This window comes from Tachyglossus aculeatus, chromosome Y4 (assembly GCF_015852505.1).
Source record: "Tachyglossus aculeatus isolate mTacAcu1 chromosome Y4, mTacAcu1.pri, whole genome shotgun sequence".
NCBI classification, from domain to species: domain Eukaryota; kingdom Metazoa; phylum Chordata; class Mammalia; order Monotremata; family Tachyglossidae; genus Tachyglossus; species Tachyglossus aculeatus.
This window is the reverse complement of record NC_052096.1, coordinates 8,643,816-8,671,763: the sequence shown is the minus strand read 5'-3', so window position 1 is coordinate 8,671,763 and position 27,948 is coordinate 8,643,816. Positions and strand designations below refer to the sequence as shown.

At 55.4% G+C, this 27,948-nt stretch overlaps 1 protein-coding gene across 1 annotated transcript; it reads left to right on the top strand.

The window, feature by feature from the left end:
* The first annotated feature begins 7,893 nt into the window (after window positions 1-7,893).
* On the top strand, window positions 7,894-27,013 carry LOC119947389 (sodium/potassium-transporting ATPase subunit alpha-2-like). Its single transcript, XM_038769066.1, is given in 24 exon segments — window positions 7,894-8,010; window positions 11,078-11,194; window positions 12,106-12,165; window positions 13,880-14,083; window positions 14,736-14,849; window positions 14,956-15,036; window positions 15,038-15,091; window positions 16,542-16,659; window positions 17,406-17,674; window positions 18,358-18,556; window positions 18,829-18,938; window positions 19,610-19,744; window positions 20,228-20,417; window positions 20,849-21,024; window positions 21,890-22,026; window positions 22,933-23,083; window positions 23,329-23,497; window positions 23,804-23,958; window positions 24,060-24,183; window positions 24,496-24,641; window positions 24,941-25,071; window positions 25,162-25,263; window positions 25,830-25,921; window positions 26,838-27,013. Coding segments are annotated over 24 exon segments (3,075 nt in total). The 5' UTR covers window positions 7,894-7,998; the 3' UTR covers window positions 26,867-27,013.
* The last annotated feature ends 935 nt before the right edge of the window (window positions 27,014-27,948 follow it).

Below are 27,948 nucleotides of genomic sequence, written 5' to 3'. Positions count from 1 at the left end.
TGATTAATCCATCGGTCATCATCATTATTACATTTACTAAACACTTACTATGTGCCAAACACTTTGCTAAGCATTGGGGTAGATACAATCAATCAATGGTATTTATTGAGTGCTTACTATGTGAAAAGCACTGTACTAAGCACTTGGGAGAGTACATTAAAACAGAGTTGGTAAACACGTACCCTGACCACAACTCAGGTGCCACACGGGGATCACAGTCTAAGTAGGATGGAGAACAGGTAACGATACGCCAGTCAATCAATCAGTTGCATTTATTGAGCACTTACTATGTGCAGAACACAGTACTAAGAGCTGGGGAGAGTACATTACAACAATAAACAGTCACATTCCCTGTCCACAACAAGCTTAGACTGGACCTCACAGTCTAAGAAGGATGGAGAACAAGTAATGAATCCCCATTTTGCAGATGAGGGAACTGGGGCACAGAGAAGTTAAGTGACTTATCTAAGGTCACACAACAGGGAAGTGGTGGAGCCGGGATTAGAACCCAGGCTCCTACTCCCAGGCTCTCATTTGCCCAGAGATCACCTTTTGCTGTCACCCCAGCCCTCTAAGCAAAGGAGAGGCAGGTGGGTTGAGCTCAGAGAGGTTAAGTGACTTGCCCAAGGTCCCACAGCAGCCCAGCAGCAGAGCAGGGGCATAAACCCCGGGTCAACCACACCTCAGACCTGAGTTCATTCCACCCACCTTGGCTTGTGCCCGGCTGGGATGCCAGCCCTCCTCCCTCCCCTCTCAATCAATCAATCAATCATATTTATTGAGCACTTACTGTGTGCAGAGCACTGTACTAAGCGCTTGGGAAGTACAAGTTGGCAACATATAGCGACAGTCCCTACCCAACAGTGGGCTCACAGTCTGAAAGGGGGAACCCCCCACCCCCCTTGAAGGGGGGGGGGAGGGCACAGCTGCCTGGCTTGGCCCTGCCAGGCCTCACCCACCAGAGCATCCCCCTCTGCCCCACCATCTTGGTTCATCCCAGTTGGCCCACTCCGGAATCTCACCCCCGCTGGGCCCCCAGCTGCTTGGTCACAGAGGGAAACTGAGGTTCAGAGAGGAAGGCAGGGAAGGGAAGGGAGAGAAATTGAGAATCAGGGTAGAGTCTGAACCCAGGTATCCTGACTCCCAGCCCTCCCACCCCACAACACTCACAGACCCCTGCACACCCCAGGGAGGATTTCACCACCACCCTCCCCGCCTCCTCAGCCTGTGTACACCCACACACGTCATTAAACACCTTCACAAATACATATTCATTGCCGCTCTGTCACCAATAGTCACACCATCTCAAACGCACACCAGGTCACATGCCCACACAAGTACTCAAAAACACCCAATTACATAACTACGCATACGCAGAGCACCGACACATACACCCCCACCCCCAGCAAACACACATAAACACTTTCGCCTACTCACTGGCACACTTCCCCCACGTCTCGCACACTCTCTCATGTTCATCGTCACTTTTACACGTGCATATACAGTCAGACTGTCACACACACACACATACACGCACACCCATTGTCACATGTGCTGTCACGAAACCTGCCAGGGCTGAAATCCCTTTCGTGGAGAAGGGCAGGGGCTGGGACACTGAGGAAGAGGAGCAAAGGCTGGGGATACTAAAAAGAGGGGAAGGGGCTGGGACACTGTGGGGGGCAGGAACTGGGGCCCACAGGGATGAGAGAAGCAGAGAAACAGAGAAACAGCATGGTGTAGTGGCTAAAGCATAGGCTTGGGAGACAGAAAGTCACGGGTTCTAATCCTGGCTCCGCCACGTGTCTGCTGTGTGACCGTGGGCAAGTCGCTTCACTTCTCTATGCCTCAATTCCCTCATCTGCAAAATGGGGATTGAGACCATGTGCCCCACATGGGACAGGGACTGTGTCCAACCCGATTTGCTTGTGTCCACCCCAGCACTTAGTACAGTGCCTGACACATAGCAAGAGCTTAACAAACACTATAATTATTATTATTATTCTCTGTGTCTCAGTTCCCTCATCTGTAAATGGGGATTGAGACCATGAGCCCAACATGGGACAGGGACTGTGTCCAATCCGATTTGCTTGTATCCACCCCAGCGCTTAGTACAGTGCCTGACACATAGCAAGGGCTTAACAAACACTATAATTATTATTATTATTCTCTGTGTCTCAGTTCCCTCATCTGTAAATGGGGATTGAGACCATGAGCCTCACATGGGACAGGGACTGTGTCCAACCCGACTTGCTTGTGTCCACCCCAGCACTTAGTACAGTGCCTGACACATAGCAAGAGCTTAACAAATACTATAATTATTATTATTATTCTCTGTGTCAGTTCCCTCATCTGTAAATGGGGATTGAGACCATGAGCCCTACATGGGACAGGGACTGTGTCCAACCCGATTTGCTTGTATCCACCCCAGAGCTTAGTAAAGTGCCTGGCACATAGTAAGCACTTAACAAATGCCACAATAACAATAATTATTAGTATTGTGAGAGGGGCAGGGGCAGAGGACTGAGCAGGGTAGGGGTTAAGAGCGGCCTGGGCCCCTTGTGGGGTCTGGGGTCGGGGGCACAGCTGCCCACGCTGGGGTGCCTGTTTGTGGATGAGCTCACATCTGCAGGGGGGGAAGGGATGAGGGTAGGGGGTCCGGAACCCCAAGGGTCGTTTGCTTTGGCTACAGATGTGACCTCCTTACTGAGCAGACTGGTCCGGCCCCCATCCCCACCACCAGCTTCCCCTATCATCGAGGCCTGGTCCACCACGCCCCCAACCCTCCCCTCTCCCTCATCAAATTCCTCACTTCGACCCGCTCCCTTTGCTCTTCCCCCCCACCCCGCCCCACAGCACATATTTATATATGTGTATATAATAATAATAATAATGGCATTTGTTAAGCTCTTACTATGTGCAAAGCTCTGTTCTAAGCTCTGGGGAGGATACAAGATGATCAGGTTGTCCCACGTGGTGCTCACAGTCTTAATCCCCATTTTACAGATGAGGGAACTGAGGCACAGAGAAGTTGTGACTTGCCCAAGGTCACATAGCTGACAATTGGTGGAGCCGGGAGAGCTGATAAGTGGCAAAGCCAGGATTAGAACCCATGAACTCTCATTCCCAAGCACGTGCTCTTACCATTAAGCCACGCTGCTTCTCTTAGCCATGCTGCTTCTTTTATACAGACTATACATATAATATATAATATAATTATATATAACATATAATATAATATATAAAATAATCTTAAGTAGATTACATATCTATAATTCTATTTATTTATACTGATGCCTGTTTACTTGTTTTGATATGAATATGTCTATAATTCTACTTATTTATATTGATGCCTGTTTACTTGTTTTGATGTCTGTCTCCCCTGTTCTAGACTGTAAACCCGGTGTGAGCAGGGATTATCTCTCTTTACTGCTGATTTGTACTTTCCAAGCTCCAAGCCCCTTGCCAGCTGTGTGACTTTGGGCAAGTCACTTACCTTCTCTGGGCCTCAGTTACCTCATCTGTAAAATGGGGATTAAGACTGTGAGTCCCATGTGGGACAACCTGATTACCTTGTATCCCCCAGCACTTAGAAAAGTGCTTTGCACATAGTAAGGGCTTAACAAATGTCATTATTAATATTATTATTATTAATACAGTGCTCTGCACACAGTAAGCACTCAATAAATGATTGAATGCTGTGCACACAGTAAGCGCTCAATAAATATGATTGAATGAAAGAAGGAAGGAATATGATTATTAAGGGGAAATGAAGCCTTAGTTAGGGAAGGCCTCTTGGATAAATAAATATGATTTAATGAATTAATATTTCCCTCCAGTAATCCCAACCTCAGTGAGCACCTCTCTCCAACTTCAGTTTCCCCACTGATCTGGATCGTGCCCCTCTTAAGACACCCTTTGTACTCCCCCTCCCTAGTCCCCCTGAGAATTTGACCATAGGCAGAATGGAAGGAAACACCGCTAAAGAGACAGAGACTGAGGAAGGGGAGTGGGAGACAGCCAGAGAGACAGAAAGATGGACAGGGAGAGACAGGTGAAGGCAGAGACATGTAGGAGAAGCAACGTGGCTCAGTGGAAAGAGCCGGGACTTGGGAGTCAGAGGTCATGGGTTCAAATCCAGGCACTGCCACTTGTTAGCTGTGTGACTTTGGGCAAATCATTTAACTTCCCTGTGCCTCAGTTACCTCATCTGAAAAATGGGGGTTAAGACTGTGAGCCCCACGTGGGACAATCTAATCACCTTGTATCCTCCCCCGCGCTTAGAACAGTGCTTTGTACATAGTAAGCACTTAACAAATGCCATCATCATCATTATTATTATTATTATTAGGAGAGGGAGACAGCAATAGGGACATGGAAACAGCAGAGACTGAGCCAGGGACGGAGAGACAGGGAGTGGAGGCTGAGTCAGAAGGGGAAAGAAGAGAAGGAGGTGGGCACTGGCGGTGGAGGGGGGGGATGGACAGACAGATGGATGGGTGGACAGGCCGGAATTGGGTCAAGGGGCAGAGGGCAGGGCGCAGAGGGGTCCGGGGGGAGCAGAAGGGTGGACGGTGGGGGAAAATGGGTGGCCAGGACAGGCGGACAGGCCAGGATTGGGTCACAGGGAAGTAGGCCGAGGGGAACAGGGGGCAGCTGCCAACTGAGCTCCTCCCTCCCTCCCTCTCTCCTCCTCCATGATCTTGAAACAACCTTCAAGGACGGCGAGGAGGGGCAAGGGGGCTGAGGGGACCGGAGGGAGGAGGGGGTGGGGGGGGGCAGAGGGGGAGGCGCCAGGAGGTCAGTGACTAAGGAAGTCAAGCTGTTTCTTGGAGACGAAGACAGACCATCTGCAGTCCTGCCATCCCCTCCCCCCCAACCACGCACAAACACACACACACACACAAACACACACACACTCAGACTTGCACGTACTCAGGCACTCTCTCTCAGTTCTCACACAACCACACACCGGTTCCCACAGTCAAACACTAGCAGACCTCACGTCCACACAGATTCCCACCACTGCCCACACGGAATCGCATACCCACGTACACACAAAGACACACACTCTCACACCTGTTTGGAGATTCTCATGGTCACATACAGCCTCCGCCTTGTGCAGATGCAATGACCCACAGGTGCTCACCGCCCCCCCCGCGACATATACACCTTCACACTCCTACACTGTGATACAATACCACTCCCATTAACCCATCAATGCTATTTACTGAACATCAATGCAGTGCAAAACACCAGACATTTGATACATCCATAACTCTGTGTCTCAGTTTCCTCAACTGTAAAATAGAGATTCAATGTTCCTTCTTCCTCCTACTTAGACTGCAAGCCCCATGAGGGACAGAGACTACCCAACTTGATTTTCTTGTACCTACCCAAGTAGCTTGGTACATAGTAAGTGCTTAACAAATATTATTATTATTAGTATTATTAATGATGGTACTTATTAAGCACTTACTATGTGCAAAGCACTGTTCTAAGCACTGGGGAGATTACAAAGTGATCAGATTGTTCCATGGGGAGCTCACAGTCTTAATCCCCATTTTACAGATGAGGTAACTGAGGCACAGAGAAGTTAAGTGACTTGCCCAAAGTCACACAGCTGACAATTGGCAGAGTGAGATTTGAATCCATGACCTCTGACTTCAAAGCCCATGCATTTTCCACTGAGCCACACTGCTTCTCTATTACAGCATGACATATTTCTTTTGGCCACGCACACACATACCTCCAAGCACACCTAAACCCACATGGCCTCACTAACATACACACCACCAAACCTACTCTCTTTCATTCACTAATGTGTGAAGTAAACACAAAAAGATACACACAAAAATAACCCAGTGGGACACATTCCATGCACTCTCACGCACACTAATGAGTATAATAGCACCAAATCCCATGGACACACTAACATGTACAATATCACACACTCATATACTCCAGTATGTACAGTCACACACCCAAACACACACTGAATAATAGCCTAGATACACACACACACACACACACACACACACACACACACTCACACTCACAGAGCCATTGTCACTCATGGGTTCAGGACTCTACTCATCTATGCCCAGCTCTGCCCTTCCCTAATTCTCCCCAACCTCCAGGGACCCTCATCCTACCCCCTCCACAACCATGAGCCCAAGGACCCAGTGCCCCCACACCACTCCAAACCCAGAGCCCAGTTCATTCTGGGTATCCCCCTGTCTCAGGACCAGCCTCCTGCTCCCAAAGCTGGAAACACCTTCTTCAAGTCCAACCATGATCCCACCCACTGAAGGACAAGTGTCCCGGAGTGGAGGAGGAGGAGAAGAAGAAAAAGAGGAAGGAGGGATGCAGGAGGAAGAGAAGGAGAAGTGGAGAAGAAGAAGGAGAGGGTGGGGATGTGGAGGAGAGGTGGAGAGGGAGGAGGAGGGGCAGAGAGGTGGAGGAGGAAGAAGAGAAAGAGGAAAAGGAGAGGAGGAAGAGAAGGAGAGGTCTGGGAGGAGGAGGAGGAGAAGGGGAAGGAGGGGTGGAGGAGGAAGAGGAGGAGGGAGAGAAGGAGAGGTGGAGGAGAAGATGAAGGAGTGGGTGCAGATGTGTAGGAGAGGTGGAGTGGGAGGAAAAGAAGTGGGGGGGGAGAGGTGGAGGAGGAAGAGGAGAAAGAGAAGAAGGAGAGGAGCAAGAGGAGAGGTCCTGGAGGAGGAACAGAAAAAGAAGGGGAAGGAGAGGTGGAGGAGTTAGAGGAGGAAGAGAAGGAGAGGTGGAGGAGGAGAAGGAGAGGGCGGTGAGATGGAGGAGGAAGAGGAGAAGGAGACCGTGGAGAGGTGGAGGAGGAAGGAGAGGAGGAAGAGAAGGAGAGGTCCTGGAGGAGGAGAAGTGGAGGAGAAGAAGAAGAGGTCGGAAAGGTGGAGGAGGAAGAGGAGGAGGGCAGGAGGAGGAGGAGGAGGAGACGTCCTGGAGGAGGAGGAGGAGGAGGAAAGGTGGAGGAGGAGAAGAAGAAGGAGAGGGTGGAAAGGTGGAGGAGGAAGAGGAGAAGGAGGAGGATGGAGGAAGATGGAGAGGGGACAAGGAGTCTTCTGGGAAATGGAAAGTGCTGGCACCGCTGACTGGAGCGGGGAGCTGGGATGTGGGGGTGTGAGGTTGCAATTATTCGAGGAATTCAGGCTCCGACCCCCTAGGCTCTGGGAGCGGATTTCCCAGCGGGAATTCTCCGCCTTAATCCCTCCGCGAGGGCGACCCACTGGGTTCGGGGCCTGGCTCGGCCCAGACCCTGCGGGGGGCGGGGGGGGGGGGAGGGTTGGTCGCCCCGCTCCGCCCCCTCCCCGCCGCCCCGGCCGGGCTCCTTCAGATTGGTGGGATCCATTCCGGCCATCCCCCTGCCTCCGTTCAGGGCGGGAGAGGGGGCCGAAGGGGAGGGCAGGGCCATGCCCTCCTCCCCGGTGGGGGGAGGGGTGGTAATAAGGGGGGACCCCCACCCCACCAAGCCCATCCGCTCCAGCTTCCAGCCTGGGAGGCTTTCGGATGCATTGCCTCAGTTTCCCCCACCGTTCGCGGCCTCGATTTCCAGTTGGTGGGGACGTCGAGGCCGAGGACAGAGGAAGGCCTCGGAGGCGGGGGAAGGGGGGGCTCCTTCAGTTCTCTTTTGTGGGACCTGAGCCAAGCAGCCCCCCCATCCACCCCCACTCTCTGGCAGCGGGGAGGGGCGGGGGAGGGGAGGGGGCGCAGCGGGACGGGAGGCGCAGGGGGGAGGAGTTATCCAGGGTCCAATTTCAGCCATCCGGGGAGAGAAAGGGGGGGCGCGGGGGGCTATTTAAGGTCCGTGGCATCCGAGCCCCCGGCTGCCTCTCCCCGCCGACTAGGGATCAGGATCGTCTCCCCCGCCCCCCAAGCCCCCTACTCTCCCCCACCTCCAGACTCCACCGCTGACCTTCCAACCCCATCACACCCCACCTCCGTCCTCCGTTCCCGCTCCTCCTCTGCCCCAAAATGGGGCGCGGGGTGAGTACCCGCGGGAAAAGGGGAGGGCGGGCGGGGGTCCTGCCGGTTGGAGGGAGGAAGGATGGGGAGAGGAGGACTCGGGGATCCCCCGATTTCCAATGCCTTCCACCCACCCCTCCCTATCCCAGCCCTCTCCCACAGCCCCCCAGCCCCCCAAGAGACGAGTGAGGAAGGGGAGGAGGTGACCCCCTCCCCAATATTTGCACTCTAGGCCTCGCAGCGGGCTCCCCCGGGCCCTCCTCCAGGCTTTGAATGCCAGGGACAGCTGGGGACGGGAGGGTGAGGGGGCAATGGCCAGAACAGTCGCCCCTCCCCGGGCTGCGGCCTTTTCTGTTGGTGGAAATTGCCCTCCCCTCCGCAGACGGAGGCAGGCCTTGCCAGGCACGGATTGATGGGCCCCGTGGGCCCACCGTGCCAGGGCCTGGGATTCCGGAGAAGTTTCCATGGGCAGAAGTCGGCCCATCCTGGACTCTGGCCTCCCCTCCCCCTCTCGATTCCCTTTTCCCCACTTCCCTCCTGGGACCACCCCCCGTCTCTCAACACCGGGCTGGTGGGATTGTCCAAGGGGTGGTCAGGACACTGGAGAGAGGAGAGAACCCGGGGGGCACTGAGGAATAGGAGAGCAAGACGGAGAGGGGCAAGAGGTCAGGGGTCAAGGGCAGTTGCGTTGGGGGAGAGGGGAACAGTAATCAATAAATCCAAGCCTATTTACTGTGTGCAGAGACTCATTCCCTGCCCACAATGAGCTGACAGTCTAGAGGAGGTCATGACCTGAAAGTGGGAGGCAGAAAGGGAGGAAAAGTGAGAGGGCGGGGAGAGGAGACCTTGTGTGCATAAGTGTGTGAGTGTGGGCATCTGTGGAGTAAGCGCTCAATAAATACGATTGAATGAACGAATGAATGGCGTGGGAGGGAGGCAGCGAACGTGACAATGAGTGCACCTATGTCTGGCTGGGAGTGTGATTGGGTGTGTGTCGGTAGTCTGTTTGTGCTCGCATGTGGGAAGACTTGCGAGAGTGTGTGGCTGTCCAAGAGTGTGTGAATGAGGTTGAGTGGGAGGAGGTAGATCTGGGCCCCATTCGAGGTGGTGGGTCAGAGTGCATCTTGGGTGGGTGTGCGTGGGTGCCTTGCCTTTACAAATGCGCTTGTGGGTGTGTTTCAGAGAAGCAGCGTGGCTCAGTGGAAAGAGCATGGGCTTTGGAGTCACAGGTCATGGGTTCCAATCCTGGCTCTGCCAACTGCCAGCTGTGTGACTTTGGGCAAGTTCCCTCATCTGAAAAATAGGGATTAAAAACTGTGAGCCCCCCGTGGGACAATCTGATCACCTTGTAACCTCCCCAGCGCTTAGAACAAATACCATCATTATCGTTATCATTATCATTATCATTATCATTATTATTATTATTATTATCAGTTTGAACGTACAGGGGAGTGAGCAGGTGTGAGTCATTCATTCATTTATTCATTCATTCATTCATTCAATGAGTCCATCAGGGTGTTCGTGTGTGTGGTGGGTCTGAGTTTGTGTGCTTGGGGATATGTGCGTGTAGAGGGGTAGTCTGAACATGTGTGAGGGTCGAGTGTCTGGGTTATGATGATACTAGTAATGAGGGCATTTGTTAAGCACTTCCTATGTGCCAAACGCTATTCTAAGCGCTGGGAGCAGATACCAGGTAATCAAGTTGTCCCACATGGGGCTCACAGTCTTCATCCCCATTTTCCAGATGAGGTCACTGAGACACAGAGAAGTCAAGTGACTTGCCCCAAGTCACGCAGCTGATCAGTGGCGGAGCGGGCATTAGAACCCACGACCTCTGACTCCCAAGCCCGGGCTCTTTCCAATAAGCCACGCTGATGATGCGCTTGGGGTGTGACAGGGGCCGGTGTGTGTGTGTGTGTGTGCGCGCGAGAGAGCTGTATGTGGGTGTGAGTCCGTGTATCTGGGTGCGTGTGACAGAGGGGAGTGAGTGTGTACACATGAGTGTTTGAGCGTGTTTTGAATCCATCCCGCCCCGCCCCTACCCGCGCTGTCAGCAGAGGGAGGAAACGGGGCAGCAGGGAGGAGTTTTGGGGGGGTGGGGGCGGGCAAGGACCAGCTGCGGGGAGGGGGAGGCCCAGGGGAGGGGTCAGGCCGGTTCCCAGGCAGTCCCCGGCTCGGTCCGTCCGTCTGTCCTCCCACCCCCCGCTGTCTCGGGCAGAAAGGACTCTCTGTTCTCGGGCCCGCATTCAAGGGCCGGGGAGGGATGGAGGGAGGGAAGGGGGCAGGGAAGGGGGGCTTTCGCCCTTTCATCCCCGCTCCCCCCCGCCGGCTCCTGGCTCCCAGAGCCCGAGTGGCCTGCCAGGAGCGGGCTGGGGGCGGACAGGCGGCGGGGACGGGGGAGGGAAGGGGGTGGGAAGGGGGCGGCCGGGACCGCGACCGGGAAACTCCATGGGCTGCCGACTCCAGCTTCCACCCGGGATGGATTTCAGGCTGAAACTCCTCGAAAATAATAATGACGGTAGATACAGGGTCATCGGGTTGTCCCGCGTGGGGCTCACCGTCTTAATCCCCATTTTACAGATGAGGTCAGTGAGACACAGAGAAGTCAAGTGACTTGCCCAAAGTCACCCAGCTGATCAGTGGCGGAGCCGGGATCGGAACCCACGACCTCTGACTCCCAAGCCCGGGCTCTTTCCACTAAGACACGCTGCTTTTCTTAAAGCTCGTAGCCCATAGATCAAATTTCGTAGCCTTCTGCTCCCGTGGCTGTGGCACAAACACACCCACAACCACACACACACACACACACACACACACACACACACACACACACACACACACACACACACACACACGCACCGCTGCCTCCCATTAGGGATACCCCCATCCTCCCGAGGTCCACCCGGTGCTGGGGGCCGAGGAAGCTGTTATCCTTGGTGGTCCAGCGGAGGGCTGAGAAGCTGGTTACCATGGCCACCGGCCTGGGACCACTTCTGATGTGCCAGGCTCCCCAGTCCCAGCCCCTTCCTCCCCATTCCGCCGATCCCCGGCTGACCATGCCCGGCCCCCGGCCTTCCCCCGACTCCAGGCCGGCCGCGAGTACTCGCCCGCGGCCACCACGGCCGAGAACGGCGGCGGCGGCGGGGGCGGCAAGAAGAAGCAGAAGGATCGGGAACTGGACGAGCTGAAGAAGGAGGTGACCATGGTGAGACCATCCTGGGGCTCGGCCCGACTCCCCCTGCCCCCCTCAACTCACAACTCCCCCCGTCCCCCCCCAGGACAGGTCAAACATGGCACAGCGCAGCACTTATTATTGTTATTTTGGTTATTAATATCTATAATAACAACAGTATATGGTAGTGGTAGGATATCATTTTTGTTACTGTTGTTATAGTATTCACTAAGGGCTTACGAGGGGCCAAGCACTGTGCTGAGCGCCGCAGTGGATAGTCCCTGTCTTCTCCGGGGCTCACAATCTAAGAGGGAGGGAGAGTAGATACTTTATCCCCATTTTACAGGTAAGGAAACTGAGTTCCAGAGAAATTTGGGAGACTTCACTCATCCATTCGATCGTATTTATTGAGCGCTTACTGTGTGCAGAGCACTGTACTAAGCGCTTGGGAAGTACAATTCAGCAACAGAGACAACCCCTGCCCACAACGGGCTCACAGCCTAGAAGGGGGGGGAGACAGACATCAAAACAAGTAAAGAGACATCAGTAGCATCACTATAAATAAATAGAATTATAGATATATACGCATCATTAATAAAAATCAATGGAATTATCATTATAAATATATACACAAGTGTTGTAGGGCGGGGAGGGGAACTTGTCCAAGGTCGAAAAGCAAATCCAGGACAGAGCCGGGATTAGAAATCTCAGGTCCTGAATCCCTGTCACAGTCACCCCTTATGGAAGAGGGTTCCCCCAACCCCCTCGAGATCCCAATTTGTACTTCCCAAGCGCTTAGTGCAGTGCTCTGCACATAGTAAGTGCTCAATAAATACGATTGATGATGATGATGATGATGATCTCCTTCTCTAACATGACCTCCTCCCCCCCACCCCGCGGGCCCTCCCTCGATGGTCCCAACCTGTCGCCCATCCCCCCCCCAGGATGATCACAAGCTGTCGCTGGACGAGCTGGGTCGGAAGTACCAGGTGGACCTGTCTAAGGTGAGTTGAGGTCTCAAACAAGGTCACAAAGGTCAGGGACCGTGACTAATTCCCAACTGTGTAGTCTGTCCCAGCGCTTAGTAGAGTGCACTGCACACAGTAAGCACTTAATAAACACTACTTCAGTAGTACTACCACCACCACCACCACTACCTACTAGAAACAGCGTGGCTTATTGGAAAGAGCCCGGGCTTGGGAGTCAGAGGTCATGGATTCTAATCCCGACTCTGCCAGTTGTCTGCTGGATGACCTTGGGCAAGTCACTTAACTTCTCTGTGCCTCAGTTGCCACATCTGTAAAATGGGGATTAAAAGTGTTAGCCCCACGTGGGACAACCTGATTACCCTATATCCACCCCAGTGCTTAGAACAGTGCTTGGCACATAGTAAGCGCTTAACAAATATCATCATTATTATTATTACTATTACTACTACTACTACTACTACTACTACTATTCCCTGCGTTCCCGCTCCTCCCCACCGCCCAGCTTCAAAGGGCAGGTGGCCTTTACATGTAGTGGAGGTTCTGGGCTGGGCCTGGCTACAGCTCCTATTGATAATGATAATAAAAAAGGGAGCTATTAAACACTTCCCATGTCCCAGCACTGTATTAAGATATAAGATAATCAGATAGGACAAGGTTATTATTATTACTATTATTAATTAGCACTTACTAAGTGCCAAGCACTGTTCTAAGTGTTAGGGTAGATCTAAATTAACCAGGTTGACACAGTTCCTATCCCACCAGGACTCCAAATCTAATACTAATAATACTTGTTAAGAGCTTACTATATGCCAAGCACTGTTCTAAGCGCTGAGTAGAACCAAGTTAATCAGGTTGGACACAATCCCTGTCCCACCAATACTCCCAATCTACTTCTACTACTACTATTGCTAATAATAATAATAATAATAATAACAATGGCACTTGTTAAGCGCTATGTTCCCAGCACTGTTCTAAGCGCTAGGGGAGAGCCAAGTTAATCAGGTTGCACACAGTCCCTGCCCTGCAAGGAGCTCTTAGTTGGAGGGAATCTACAAGGATGAGAGTGCGGTGGTCCTTATCTCCATTTTAAAGATGGGGAAACCGACTCCCGGCTAGGTGCGGTTGATTGTGCCCAGGTGATGCAGCGACCAAACGGCAGAACGAGGACCATACATTCATTCATTCATTCAATCGTATTTATTGAGCACTTACTCTGTGCAGAGCACTGTACTAAGCCCTTGGAAGGTAAAGAGAGAGAATCCCTGCCCACAACGGGCTCACAGTAATAATGATGATGGTATTTGTTAAGTGCTAACTATGTGCCAAGCACTATTCTAAGCACAAGCACTGGGGTAGATACAAGGCAATTAGTTTGTTCCACGTGGGGGCTCACAGTCTTAATCCCCATTTTCCAGATGAGGTAACTGAGGTCCAGAGAAGTCAAGTGACTTGCCCAAAGTCATACAGCTGACAAGTGGTGGAGCCGGGATTAAAACCCACGACCTCTGCTCACAAGCCCGGGCTCTTGCCGCTAAGCCACGTAGAGCTGGGGGAGATAGACATCAATACAAGTGAACAGGCATCACCCGGGTCTCTTCATTCCCGGTCCCGTGCGTTTTCCACTCCACCAGAACTGAAGAGTGGGGGTGAGGAGACTTGGGTCCTCGATGGGGCAACCCCTCCCCTTCCAGGTCGACCCCCTCTCTTCCCCCTCTTCCCTCCTGTGCAGGGGCTCAGCAGCCAGCGGGCCCAGGAGATCCTGGCCCGGGACGGCCCAAACGCGCTGACCCCGCCGCCCACCACCCCGGAGTGGGTGAAGTTCTGCCGCCAGCTCTTCGGCGGCTTCTCCATCCTGCTGTGGATCGGGGCCCTGCTCTGCTTCTTGGCCTACGGCATCCAGGCCGCCATGGAGGACGAGCCTTCCAATGACAATGTGAGAGCCCTGACCTGAGTCAGGGGGGAAGGTTGAACGCCCTCTTCCCGGCCCCCCCCAACCCTTAAGATCTCCCTCCAACTATTTCCCAGACCCTTAGGATCCTCCCCGCACCTCCACCCTCTCTCCCACCCAGGACCACCCCCGCTATACGAGGAGACCCTTGGGAACCTCTGAAGAAGGAAAGAGGCCACCCCATCATTCATTCAAATGTATTGACTGAGCGCTTACAGTGTGCAAAGCACTGTACTAACCGTTTGGGAGAGGATAATGCAACAATAAACCAATACATTCCCTGCCCACAATGAGCTTACAGTCTAGGGGGTGGAGGAGACAGATATCAATACAAATAAATAAATGACAGACATGGACAAAATGCTGTGGGGCTGGGATGGGGGAAGAAAAAAAGGAGCGAGTCAGGGCGACACAGAAGGGAGTGGGAGAAGAGGACTGGGGACACTAGTGTGGGAAGACCTTTTAGAGGAGATGGGCCTTCAGTGAGGCTTCGAAGCAGGGAAGAGTAATTCCCTTAGGGACCCTCTCCCAACACACCGTCCCACCCCACTCTCTGAGAGGAAACTGAGTGCTGGATTGGGCTGCCTGTCCCCACCGCCAATTGACCTCTCTTCTTCTCCTCCTCCCCCCACCAAAGCTGTACTTGGGGGTGGTCCTGGCGGCCGTGGTCATCGTCACCGGATGCTTCTCCTACTACCAAGAGGCCAAGAGCTCCAAGATCATGGATTCCTTCAAGAACATGGTGCCGCAGGTAAGGGCCAGAGGGCTCTGAGGGAGAGCAGGGGGAGTGAGAAAGGGGAGGGGGGAGCTGTCAGAAACGCCCACCGTGTCCCTTCCCACTTTCCCCCTGCCCTCAGCAAGCCTTGGTGGTGAGGGAGGGGGAGAAGATGCAGATCAACGCGGAGGACGTGGTGGTGGGAGACCTGGTGGAGGTGAAGGGGGGGAGACCGGGTCCCTGCCGATCTACGCATCATCTCTTCCCACGGCTGCAAGGTGATGGGGGGCTGGGGGAAGGGCTATGGGGTTGGGGGTCTGGAGGAGGGGGGCTAGAGAAGCAGCGTGGCCTAGTGGAATAAATAAATAATAACTAAATAAATAACACTCATAGTAATGTTTGTCTCCCCCTCTAGACTGTAAGCTCATTATGAGCAGGGAATGTGTCTGTTCATTCTGTTATATCGTGCTCTCCCAAGCGCTTAGTACAGTGCTGTGTACAGAGCAAGAGTTCAGTAAATACGACTGATTGATTGAAAGAGCCTGGGAGTCAGAGCACCTGGCTTCTAATCCCGGCTCTGCTACTTGTTGGTTGTGTGACCCTGGGCAAGTCACTGCACTTTTCTGGGCCTCAGTTCTCTCATCTGTAAAATGGGGATAAAGCCTGGGAGCCCCATGTGGGATAGGGACTGTGTCTGACCTGATTAGCTTGTATCTACCCCAGCGCTTAGCACAGTGCCTGGCACATAGTAAGCGCATAACAAATGCCATTTTTTTTAAAAAAAGAAATACTACAGGGTCCAGGGGAGGGTTGGAGGGGGAGGATCCAGGGTCTCCCAATTTCTGCGGTGTCTTCCCTCCACCACCTGACAGTCAGCCAGGCTGCCAGAGCCTTGGGTTGTAGGGAACACAAGGGCCGCAAAGGAGGGGGTATGCGAGGCACGTGTGCACGTTTCTGTGTATATGTGGGAGGGTATCCCCGAGGGTTTCTGCTGATGAGAAGCAGCGTGTCTTAGTGGCAAGGGCCCGGGCTTGGGAGGCAGAGGATGTGGGTTCTAATCCCGACTCCGCCCCTTGTCCGCTGTGTGACTTTGGGCGAGTCGCTTAACTTCTCTGTGCCTCAGTTCCCTCAACTGTAAAATGGGGATGAAGACTGTGAGCCCCACGTGGGACCTCCCGATGACCTTGTAGCTACCCCAGCGCTCAGAACAGCGCTTGGTACATAGTAAGCGCTTAATAAATCATCATCATCATCATCAATCATATTTATTGAGCGCTTACTGTGTGCAGAGCACTGTACTAAACGCTTGGGAAGTACGAGTTGGCAACATATAGAGACAGTCCCTACCCAACAGTGGGCTCACAGTCTAAAAGGGGGAGACAGAGAACAAAACCAAACATACTAACAAAATAAAATAAATAGAATAGATCTGTACAAGTAAAATAAATAGAGTAATAAATATGTACAAACATATATACATATATACAGGTGTATATACATATATACAGGTATATATACATATATACAGGTGCATATACATATATACAGGAATAAATGCCATTATTCCAGCGCTTAGAACAGTGCCTGGCACATAGTAAGCGCTTAACAAATACCATCGTCATTATTACTATTATTATTGCTGAGTGGGTGGGAGTGTCGATGAGTCGGTGAAGAGGCCGACCACCCCTCCCCACTCTTCCTTCATCGCCCCCCGGCCCCCGGGACCAGGTGGATAACTCGTCGCTGACGGGCGAGTCGGAGCCGCAGACCCGCTCCCCCGAGTTCACCCACGAGAACCCGCTGGAAACGCGCAACATCTGCTTCTTCTCCACCAACTGCGTGGAAGGTGGGCGCCGGCCGGGACCCCCGGGGACCCCCCGACCCCCCGGGACCCCCGACCCCCCGAGCCCCGGGGACCCGCAGGAGGACCCCCCGCCCTGACGGGCCTCTGTGCCAGGCCCACGGCCGCCATCAAGGGGCAGGCTGGGCCCGGGGCAGAGGGAGGCCTCCGTGCTACGTCCTGCCCGCCACCATTCATTCATTCAATCGTATTTATTGAGCGCTTACTGTGTGCAGATCACTGTACTAAGCAGAGGACCACTGTCCTGTGCAGAGCACCAGGGGCTAGGCAGGGCTTGGCCGGGGTAGAGGACGAGAGAAGAGGGGGAGGAGGCGCCACCGGCCTCCCGGTGCATCAGGGAGCGGCCCGTCCTGGACTGTCAGTCAATCGTATTTATTGAGCGCTTACTATGTGCAGAACACTGTACTAAGCGTTTGGGAGGGGATAGTAGAACAATAAACGGACCCATTCCCTGCCCACAACCAGCTGACTGGGGAGGCTGGAGGAGGAGGGGGGAGCGTTCCCTGCGAGGAAAAGGTGGGCTGGAAATCGGCTGATGGATGTCCAGATGGTCAGGAGACATTGGCGCTGTCCACTACTAACTACCACCAGCATCACCGGGACCCCGTCTCTGCCCCAGGACCAACCCTCTGCCCTGCCCGTTCGACTTTCTCCCCAACCCACCTGGCTGAGGGAAGCCAGGGGCCCGGAGGCAGGGGGATGGCCAGGTGACCTCCGCCCCCGCCCCGCAGGCACGGCCCGGGGCATCGTGATCGCCACGGGCGACCGGACGGTGATGGGCCGGATCGCCACGCTGGCTTCGGGGCTGGAGGTGGGGCGCACGCCCATCGCCATGGAGATCGAGCACTTCATCCAGCTCATCACGGGCGTGGCCGTCTTCTTGGGCGTCTCCTTCTTCGTCCTGTCTCTGATCCTGGGCTACAGCTGGCTGGAGGCCGTCATCTTCCTCATCGGCATCATCGTGGCCAACGTGCCCGAGGGGCTGCTGGCCACCGTCACCGTGAGTCCTCCCCTCCCCCTCCGCCCCCCCGAAACCCGTACTGAAGCAGCGTGGCTCAGTGGAAAGAGCCCGGGCTTTGGAGTCAGAGGTCATGGGTTCAAATCCCGGCTCCACCAATTGCCAGCTGTGTGACACTTAACTTCTCTGGGCCTCAGTTACCTCATCTGTAAAATGGGGATTAAGACTGTGAGCCCCCTGTGGGACAACCTGATCACCTTGTAACCTCCCCAGCGCTTAGAAGAGTACTTTGCACATAGTAAGCGCTTAATAAACGCTATTATTATTATTATTATTATTATTATTATTCAGCGTGGCTCATTCTATCATTATTATTATTACTCAGCGTGGCTCATTGGAAAGAGCACGGGCTTTGGAGTCAGAGGTCATGGGTTCAAATCCCGGCTCCGCCAATTGTCAGCTGTGTGACTGGGCAAGTCACTTAACTTCTCTGGGCCTCTGTTACCTCATCTGTAAAATGGGGATTAAGACTGTGAGCCCCAAGTGGGACAACCTGATCACCTTGTATCCTCCCCAGCGTTTAGAACAGTGCTTTGCACATAGTAAGTGCTTAATAAATGCTATTATTATTATTATTATTATTATTATTATTATTCCCACCCCCGGCCCCTCCCCGGGTGAGTGAGGAGGGGGTGACCGGGTGCCCCGCGCCCCCCGCCCCCCAGGTGTGCCTGACTCTGACGGCCAAGCGCATGGCGCGCAAGAACTGCCTGGTGAAGAACCTGGAGGCGGTGGAGACGCTGGGCTCCACGTCCACCATCTGCTCCGATAAGACCGGCACCCTCACCCAGAACCGCATGACCGTCGCCCACATGTGGTTCGACAACCAGATCCACGAGGCGGACACCACCGAGGACCAGTCCGGTCAGCGGGGGTCCCCCGGGGGGGGAGGAAGGGGCTGAGAACCAAATCCGGTCAACAAGGATGCTTGGGAGGACGGCCAGTTTGGCAGGCCAAGGACCAGAATGGTCAGCGGGAAGCTGGGAGCAGGGCCGGGGGAGAGGGCCGAGGGCCACAACGGTCAGCGGGGGCTCCCGGGGAGGGGCCGGGGGGGGACAACAACCCTTCCCTTTCTGTTACGGAGTCGCGATGGGGCGGGGGTCTTCCAGCTGATCGGTCCCCCCCGCCCCCCACAGGTGCCACGTTTGACAAACGGTCCCCGACCTGGGCCGCCCTGGCCCGCATCGCCGGACTCTGTAACCGCGCCGTCTTCAGGGCCGGACAGGAGGGCATCTCCGTGTCCAAGGTGACGGGCTCGGCCCCTTGTTCATTCATTCATTCATTCATTCATTCATTCATTCATTCAGTCGTATTTAGTGAGCGCTTACTGTGTGCAGAGCACTGTACTGTACTTTTAGACTGTGAGCCCACTGTTGGGTAGGGACTGTCTCTATATGTTGCCAATTTGTACTTCCCAAGCGCTTAGTACAGTGCTCTGCACATAGTAAGCGCTCAATAAATACGATTGATGATGATGATGTACTAAGCAGTGCTTAGCACGGAGAAGCAGTGTGGCTCAGTGGAAAGAGCCCGGGCTTTGGAGTCCGAGGCCATGGGTTCAAATCCCGGCTCCGCCAATTGTCAGCTGGGTGACTTTGAGCAAGTCAGTTCACTTCTCTGGGCCTCAGATCCCTCATCTGGAAAATGGGGATTAAGACTGCGAGCCCCACGTGGGACAACCTGATCACCGTGTATCCCCCCAGCGCTTAGAACAGTGCTTTGCACATAGTAAGCGCTTAACAAATACCACCATTATTATTATGATTATTACTAAGCGCTTGGGAAGTACAAGTTTGCAACATATAGAGACGGTCCCTACCCAACAGGGGGCTCACCTTGTCCCCCTCCCCTGTCACCCCTGCCCCTCCAATGACTCCGGGCTCCCCCCTGACCCGACCCCTCCCCTCCACCCGGCAGCGGGACACGGCGGGCGACGCCTCGGAGTCGGCCCTGCTCAAGTGCATCGAGCTGTCCTGCGGGTCGGTGAGGAAGATGAGGGACAGGAACCCCAAAGTGGCCGAGATCCCCTTCAACTCCACGAACAAGTACCAGGTTCGGGACCCCTCCCCTCAGCCCCGGGGCTTCAGGACCCCCATCCCGCCTAAGCACTTGGGTGTTAAGCGCCTAGTACAGTGCCCTGCACGCAGTAAGTGCTCAGTAAATAAGATTGAATGAAAGCCCCCAACACACTCATATCAACTAGTACTTCTGGAGATATCTGTCTCCTTAATTGCTTCCTTCTCTCTTTGTAATTTATTTTAGTGTCCCCACTAAAGTGTAATGATGACGCTGGCGATGATAATAATAGCGGTATGTGCAGAGGCTACCTTCCAGGCACTGTGCTAAGCGCTGGGATAGAGAGGAGATGATGCATCCCTGTCCCTCGTGGGCCTGGCAGTGGAAGGGGATCAAGTCTACTCTGCACCCCGTGGGCGCGCAATAAATTGATGTGATGGTCGCTTTCTCGTTCTTTTCCTCCTTCCCTCCCTTTCCCTCCCCACCCTCTCCCCCGCTGACCCTGCGGCCTCCCCGCAGCTGTCCATCCACGAGCGGGAGGACAGTCCCCAGGGCTACGTGCTGGTGATGAAGGGGGCCCCGGAGCGCATCCTGGACCGCTGCTCCACCATCCTGCTGCAGGGCAAGGAGCTGCCCCTCGACAAGGAGATGCAGGACGCCTTCCAGAACGCCTACATGGAGCTCGGGGGGCTGGGGGAGCGCGTGCTCGGTGAGGGGCGGGGATGGCGGAGCACGTGCTCGGTGAGGGGCGGGGATGGGGAGCGCGTGCTCGATGAGGGCGGGGCTGGGGATCGCGTGCTCGGTGAGGGGAGGGGCTGGGGAGCGCGTGCTCGGTGAGGGGCGGGGCTGAGGGAGCACGTGCTCGGTGAGGGGCGAGGCTGAGGGAGCACGTGCTCGCAGAGGGGCGAGGCTGAGAGAGCACGTGCTCGGAGAGGGGCGAGGCTAAGGGAGCACGTGCTCAGTGAGGGGCGGGGGCGAGAGAGGGGGCCGGCGGTTTCTAAGGTCCCCTTGGGGTGGGGGTGACCCGTCGGGGGGCGGCGGAGCGGAGCCGGGATGTCGCCCTCACAGCCGTGCCCGCTCTCCTCCTGCTCCTCCTGCTCCTCCTGCTCCGGCTGCGGCTCCTCTCCCGGCCCCGCTCAGGGTTCTGCCACCTGAACCTGCCCGCCGGGAAATTCCCGCGCGGCTTCAAGTTCGACACGGACGAGGTGAACTTCCCCACGGACAAGCTGTGCTTCGTGGGGCTCATGTCCATGATCGACCCGCCGCGGGCCGCCGTGCCCGACGCCGTGGGCAAGTGCCGCAGCGCGGGCATCAAGGTGGGGCCCCGTCCAAGCCCCGCCCTCTCCCCTTGGCCCCCCTCCCTCTCAGCAATGCCTTTCCTTTCCCTAGAAAATCCTCGCCCCTTCCCTAGGCCACACCCTGGCACCGCCCTGCCTGTCTCCTGGCAACGCCTGTCCCCTCCCTGGACCACCCCCTTCTCCCCCCAACGCTGCCTCTCTCTGGACCAAAAACCCCATTCTCCCTGGCAACGTGTTTTCCCCCTCCCCCCTTTCAGGCATCACCCCCACCCTCCTTTCGGGCACCGTCCAATTCCTTCCCCAGGAACATTCCCTCCCGGCCACCGAGTCCCCCTGCCCTCGTTCGTCTCTCCGGGATCACCACATTCTAGTTATGTTCTTCCTAGCCTCCTCCTGCGCCCGGGCACAAGCATAGGAAGTCATCTCACCGGTGGCCCTTTTTTTGATGCGCTGAACGCTATGCTAAGCACTCGATAGTCCGATCAGAAACAGCACCTGACCCACCCGGAGCTCACAGTCTAGGCACAAATCTTAGGTTCTATGACTTGCCCAGGGTCTCACAGCAAGTCATGGCAGAGCTAGAATTAGCGCTTGGGTCTTCGGACTCCCGGTCCCAGGCTCTATCCACTGACCACCTTAGGTCTTTAAGGGGCTTATTGGCAGATTCAGGGCAGATGGGAGTCCCCATCTGTCTAAGGAAGACGGTAGACCCTGTTCCAGTGGAAGCCCCTTGTGGGCAGGAAACACAGCTCATCCTTTTGTCGGAGTTTCCCAAGCGCTTAGTAGAGTGTACTCCAAGAAATGGGCCCTTGATAAAATCCATTTCTGCTACTTCTACTCCAGCTCTGACACCCTCCCTTCCTTGTACCCTCCCCCCTGCCAGGTGATCATGGTGACCGGTGACCACCCCATCACGGCCAAGGCCATCGCCAAAGGCGTGGGCATCATCTCCGAGGGCAACGAGACAGTGGAAGACATCGCCGCCCGCCTCAACATCCCCGTCAGCCAGGTCAACCCCAGGTCAGGAGACCCCACCTCCCCCCAGCAACCTATCAACAACATGATTTCAGGGAAGGAAGCTTTGTGGGCTAATGTGACCCAGATTCTAACCCTGGCCGTACCACTAGCCTGCTGTGTCACCTCGGGCAAGTCACTGAACCTCTAGCTGCTTCATTTTCCTCAACTGTAAAATGGGGATAAAGCCTCTTTGCTCTACCTCCTTCGTAGACTAAGAACACCTTGTGAGGCAGGGACTGCATCCGATCTGATGATCTTGTATCTACCCCAGAGGATGGCGTATAGTAAGCACCTAATAAATGCCATTATTATTATTACTTTACTAATTGGGGGAGTTCAACAGTTAGAAGAAGTATCCCTACCCTCCAGGAACTTACAGTCTAGAGGGAGAGACAGAGGCTTAAATAATTTATCCCTTTTAGATGAGTTAAGACTTACCTTATCAGTAATAATAATACCTACTCCAAACCCCCACCCTCGAGCCATGGGGTGTGAGGGAGAGAGGAGAGAAAGAATTGGTTCCAAATGCAATGACACAGCGCCAGGGCTTGGGCTAAGTGTAGCTTCAATCAATGGTACTTATACTAAGAGCAGAGCACTGTCGTAAGCACTTAGGAGAGGGCAGGGAAAGCGTCTTGTCCACTCTGTTGTATCGTCCTCTCCCAAGCGTTTAGTACAGCGCTCTGAACACAGTAACACTCACTGAATTCCATCGGTTGATTGGTTACAATAGAGTTGGTAGAAAGGATTACTGCCCTCGAGGAGGTTTCAGGGCGATTTTCTCTGAGCCCCTCAGACTTCCAGGGAGGAGCCCCTCACTCTCCTCCCGGGGCATTGAAACGGAGAGTGGGAAGAGATGGTGATGGAGGAGGGCCCCCCCCCCTCAAATCGCCCTCGCCCTCTCCGCAGGGAGGCGAAGGCTTGTGTGGTGCACGGCTCGGACCTCAAGGACATGTCCACCGAACAGCTGGACGAGATTCTCCGGAACCACACGGAGATCGTCTTCGCCCGCACGTCCCCACAGCAAAAACTCATCATCGTCGAGGGGTGTCAGAGACAGGTCGGGGGGGAGGAGACGGGGATAGAGACAAGTGGGGGGCCAGGGGTCAGAGACAGGTTGGGGCTGAGGTCAGAGACAAGTTGGGGACCGGAGGCCAGAGACAGGTGGTGGGGGGAGGGGGGGGGAGGAGCAGGGGATAGAGACTAGTGGGAGGCCAGAGGTCAGAGACAGGTGGGGGGGTCAGGGCCAGAGACAAGTGGGAGGCTGGGACCCTCACCGGGCCCCCCCCGGCCATCCCCCCACAGGGCGCCATTGTGGCAGTGACGGGCGATGGGGTGAACGACTCTCCGGCACTCAAGAAAGCGGACATTGGCATCGCCATGGGCATCGCCGGCTCAGACGTGTCCAAGCAGGCGGCCGACATGATCCTGCTGGACGACAACTTCGCCTCCATCGTCACTGGCGTCGAGGAGGGTGAGCGGGCGGGGGGCGGCAGGGGGCCGGGGTCCAGATGTCCGAGACCTGGTGGGGGTGGGGTCCAGATGTCCGGGACCGGGGGGTGGGCCGGAGAGAGGCGGGAGTCCAGCCGTCGGCCTCTCCCCCATTGGACTCTCAGCTCATCGTGGGCAGGGAATGTGTCAGTTATATTGTTATAGTGTCCTTCAAGAGCGTAGTACAATGCTCTGCACAGAGTGAAAGCTCAATAAATACGATTGACTGACTGACCCTCTGAGTCTCCCCCTCAAAAAACCCCACCATCTGGGGTCCGTCCCCCGGCAGGTCGCCTGATCTTCGACAACCTGAAGAAATCCATCGCCTACACGTTAACCAGCAACATCCCCGAGATCACCCCCTTCCTGCTGTTCATCATCGCCAACATCCCCCTGCCGCTGGGCACCGTCACCATCCTCTGCATCGACCTGGGCACCGACATGGTGAGGGGGCGGGGCGGGGGACTGGAGGATGGGGACGGACCAGGGGCGGGCCGGGGGGCCGGGGGCGACCCCCGTTGCTCACCTGAGCCCCCCGCCTCCAGGTCCCCGCCATCTCCCTGGCCTATGAGGCAGCCGAGAGCGACATCATGAAGCGGCAGCCGCGCAACCCGCGGACCGACAAGCTGGTGAACGAGCGGCTGATCAGCATGGCCTATGGGCAGATCGGTGGGCATCGCCCGGCCGGGGGCCACCGCGCGGGGGGGGGGCGGGTTGCCCTGCCCTGCCCGCTGGGAGGGGGCACCGCAGGGAACTTGCAGGGGATGGGAGGGGACCGGACCCTCCCTTGGCCCACCAGCCCCCGGAGCCCCCACCAGGCTTCCCCCTGCCCCGCTCCCAACCCCCACCCCTCTAGATTGTAAACCCCGTGTGGGCAGGGATTGTCTCTCTTTTATTGCTAAATTGGACTTTCCAAGCGCTCAGTACAGTGCTCTGCACACAGTAAGGGCTCAATAAATGCGATTGAATGATTGAACGCAGGGATGATCCAGGCGCTGGGCGGCTTCTTCACGTACTTCGTGATCCTGGCGGAGAACGGCTTCCTGCCGTCGCGGCTCCTGGGCATCCGGCTGGACTGGGATGACCGATCCCGGAACGATCTGGAGGACAGCTATGGACAGGAGTGGGTGAGGAGGACAGCTGTGGGCAGGAGTGGGTGAGCGCGGGCTCGCGGGGCCGGATCAGGCCCACTGTTGGGTAGGGACTGTCTCTATATGTTGCCAATTTGTACTTCCCAAGCGCTTAGTACAGTGCTCTGCACATAGTAAGCGCTCAATAAATGCGATTGATGATGATGATGATCGGGGCGAGCCACGGCCCTCACGGAGCACGGCGGGAGCGGTCAGGCGGTCACAGGGGAGAGGGGACAGGACGAGTGGCGGTGACCATCTGTCGCCCTTTGACCCCCCGTCACTCTTCCCCTCAGACGTACGAGCAGCGCAAGGTGGTGGAGTTCACGTGCCACACGGCCTTCTTCGCCAGCATCGTGGTGGTCCAGTGGGCCGACCTCATCATCTGCAAAACGCGGCGCAACTCCGTCTTCCAGCAGGGCATGAAGTGAGCGCGCCCCGGGCCCGACCGCCACCCCACAACGGCTCCCTCCGGCCCCTCCGGCCCGGGTCTACCTCTGTGTCTCTGCCCTGCCAGGAACAAGATCCTGATCTTCGGGTTGCTGGAGGAGACGGCGCTGGCGGCCTTCTTGTCCTACTGCCCGGGCATGGGCGTGGCTCTGCGCATGTACCCACTCAAGTGAGTTCGGGGCCTCCGAGGGGACGGAATCTGGAAGGGATGGGGACTCTGATGTGGGGGGAATTCTGGGTGGGTGGGGACTCTGTTGTGGGGGGGACCCTGGGGTGAGCGGGGAGTCTACTATAGGCGGGGACTCTGATGTGGCGGGGATTCTGGGTGGGTGGGTAGGGACTCGGGTGGGCGGGAACTCTGTTGCGGGGGGCATTCTGGGTGGGCGGGGACTCGGGTGGGCCTGAATTCTGTGTGGGCAGGGACTCTAGGGTGGACGAGGACTCGGGTGGACGGGCCTCTGGGGGCGGGGTCTACGGTGGGCTTGTGATTTGGGGTGGACGGTGACTTTGGGTTGGGCAGGGCCTTTGAGGAAACCAGCCCGCGCACGTGGAGGGCGAGTGCGGGAGGTGACATCTGTGAGGGCCGGCCCTGCCCCGAGGCCCCGCTCTCTGTAGGTGTGGCCCTTGGCTCCCCCCTCTGCCTCCCTCTGGCTCGGGATCTCTGGGGGGGCACGTGTCCCCCACCCCCCACTTCGCCCCGCCCGTGACCTCGTCCCGCCTTCTCGCCTCGAACAGGGTCACGTGGTGGTTCTGCGCCTTCCCCTACAGCCTCCTCATCTTTGTCTACGACGAGGTCCGCAAGCTCATTCTGCGGCGCTACCCCGGCGGTGAGGACCGGACCCCCCGCCCCCATCCGCCCTTCTCCCTTACTCCTCTCCCTGCCTCCTTCCCCTTCCCCAATCTTCCTCTCCTTCACCTCCCCCCTTTTCCCTGCCCATCCTCTCCCATCCCCTCCCTGCCCTGCCCCATCCCCAACCCGCTCCCCAACTTGCCCTTTCCCTCCCTTACAGTGATGACGCCCCCTCCCCACCCTCAATAATCCCACCTCTCTTTCACCTCAACCTCATTCATCATCATCATCATCAATCATATTTATTGAGCGCTTACTGTGTGCAGAGCACTGTACTAAGCGCTTAGGAAGTACAAATTGGCAACATATAGACAGTCCCTACCCAACAGTGGGCTCGCCTGGCTGTCCCAGCTGCCCACCCCCACTCCCCTGGGGCCTTCCCTCCCCCTCCCCCAGGACCCCTCATCTTCCCTGATCCACAACGCCAGGACCACCCACTCCACCTCACATGAATTCATTCACTCATTCGTATTTATTGAGTGCTTACTGTTTGCAGAACACTGTACTAAACACTCGGGAAGTACAATTCAGCAACAAATAGAGACAATCCCTGCCCACAACGGGCTCACAGTCTAGAAGGAGGGAGACAGACATCCAAACAAGTAAACATGCATCAGTAGCATCAATATAAATCAATAGAATTACAGATATATACATATAATTAATATAAATAAGTATAATTATAAATATGTACAAGTGCTGTGGGGCTGGGAGGGCGGTAGAGCAAAGTTGGGGCAAAGGGGAAGCAGATGTAAAGGGGGTTTAGTCTGGAAAGGTTAATTCCACCCTGACCCCTGTCTCTACCCCGCTCAGTTTCCCGAAACCTCCTTTGAGCTGAGCAACACCTCTTCCCTCTTTGCATAGTTATAACCCCACTCTTCTCTCTCCCACAGGCTGGGTAGAGAAGGAGACATATTACTGAGTCCTGCCCAGGACCAACCCGGATTCCATCGGCTGTGGTGGGGGGACAAGGGAGGGGAGGGAGGGAGGGAGGGAGGACACCCTGTAGACTCATCTGTATGCAGCAACTGTAGAAACGATAAACATCTGGGGCCCTGCCTCAACCCTACCATCTGCTTATCTTCTTTTTGGTCTATGGGAGATGGGTGGGGGGGCTTGTGGAAACTATCCCCTTCTCAATGGGGAAACTGAGGCTGGAAGGGGGGAGAGGCAGCCCCCTGATCAGAGAACTCAAAAGGACTTGCTGGAGTTTTTAAATAAAAAGTGGCCCAACTCAATTGTTGGGAGTTGGGTGTGGAGAAGGGGCAGGGAAAGGTGTGGGCTCAGAAAGGAAACTGAGGTAGAGGCGGGGGAAGGGTGAGGCGGGGGAAGTGTCAGTCTGCTCGGTGGCCTCATGGGGAGGTAGCAATGGAGCCCAGGGGATAAATCAATCGTCAAGAATCCTTGTCCAGCCTTGTCCTTAGCCTCCCCACTCCAAACCAGATGGATCAGCTACCTGCACAGAGGCAGAGGATCAGACAGAATGACCGTCTGCTAACGCCACCCCCTTCCCTCATCCAGGAATCAATGAATGAATGAATGATTAAATGAATTCACTGAGCACTTACTGTGTGCAGAACTCTATACTAAGAGCTTGGGAGAGTTCAGTATAGCAGAGTTGGTAGACACGCTCCCTGCCCACAGTGAGCTTGCAGTCTAGATAGGGAGACGGACGTTAGTATAAATAAATAAATGACAGGTATGTACATAAGTGCTGTGGGGCTGACAGTAGGATGATTAAACGGTGCAAATCCAAGTGCAAGGCTAATACAGAAGGGAGTGGAAGAGGAGGAAATGAGGGCTTAGTCGGGAAAGGCCTCTTGGAGGAGATGTGCTTTTAATAAGGCTTTGAAGGTGGGGAGAGGGATTGTCTGTCGGATATGAGAAGGGAGGGCATTCCAGGCCGGAGGCAGGATGTGGGCGTACGATCAGCGTCGAGATAGGCGAGATCAAGGCACTAGTGAGTACACTGGCATTAGAGGAGTTAAAGCCGGGATGGAGTTT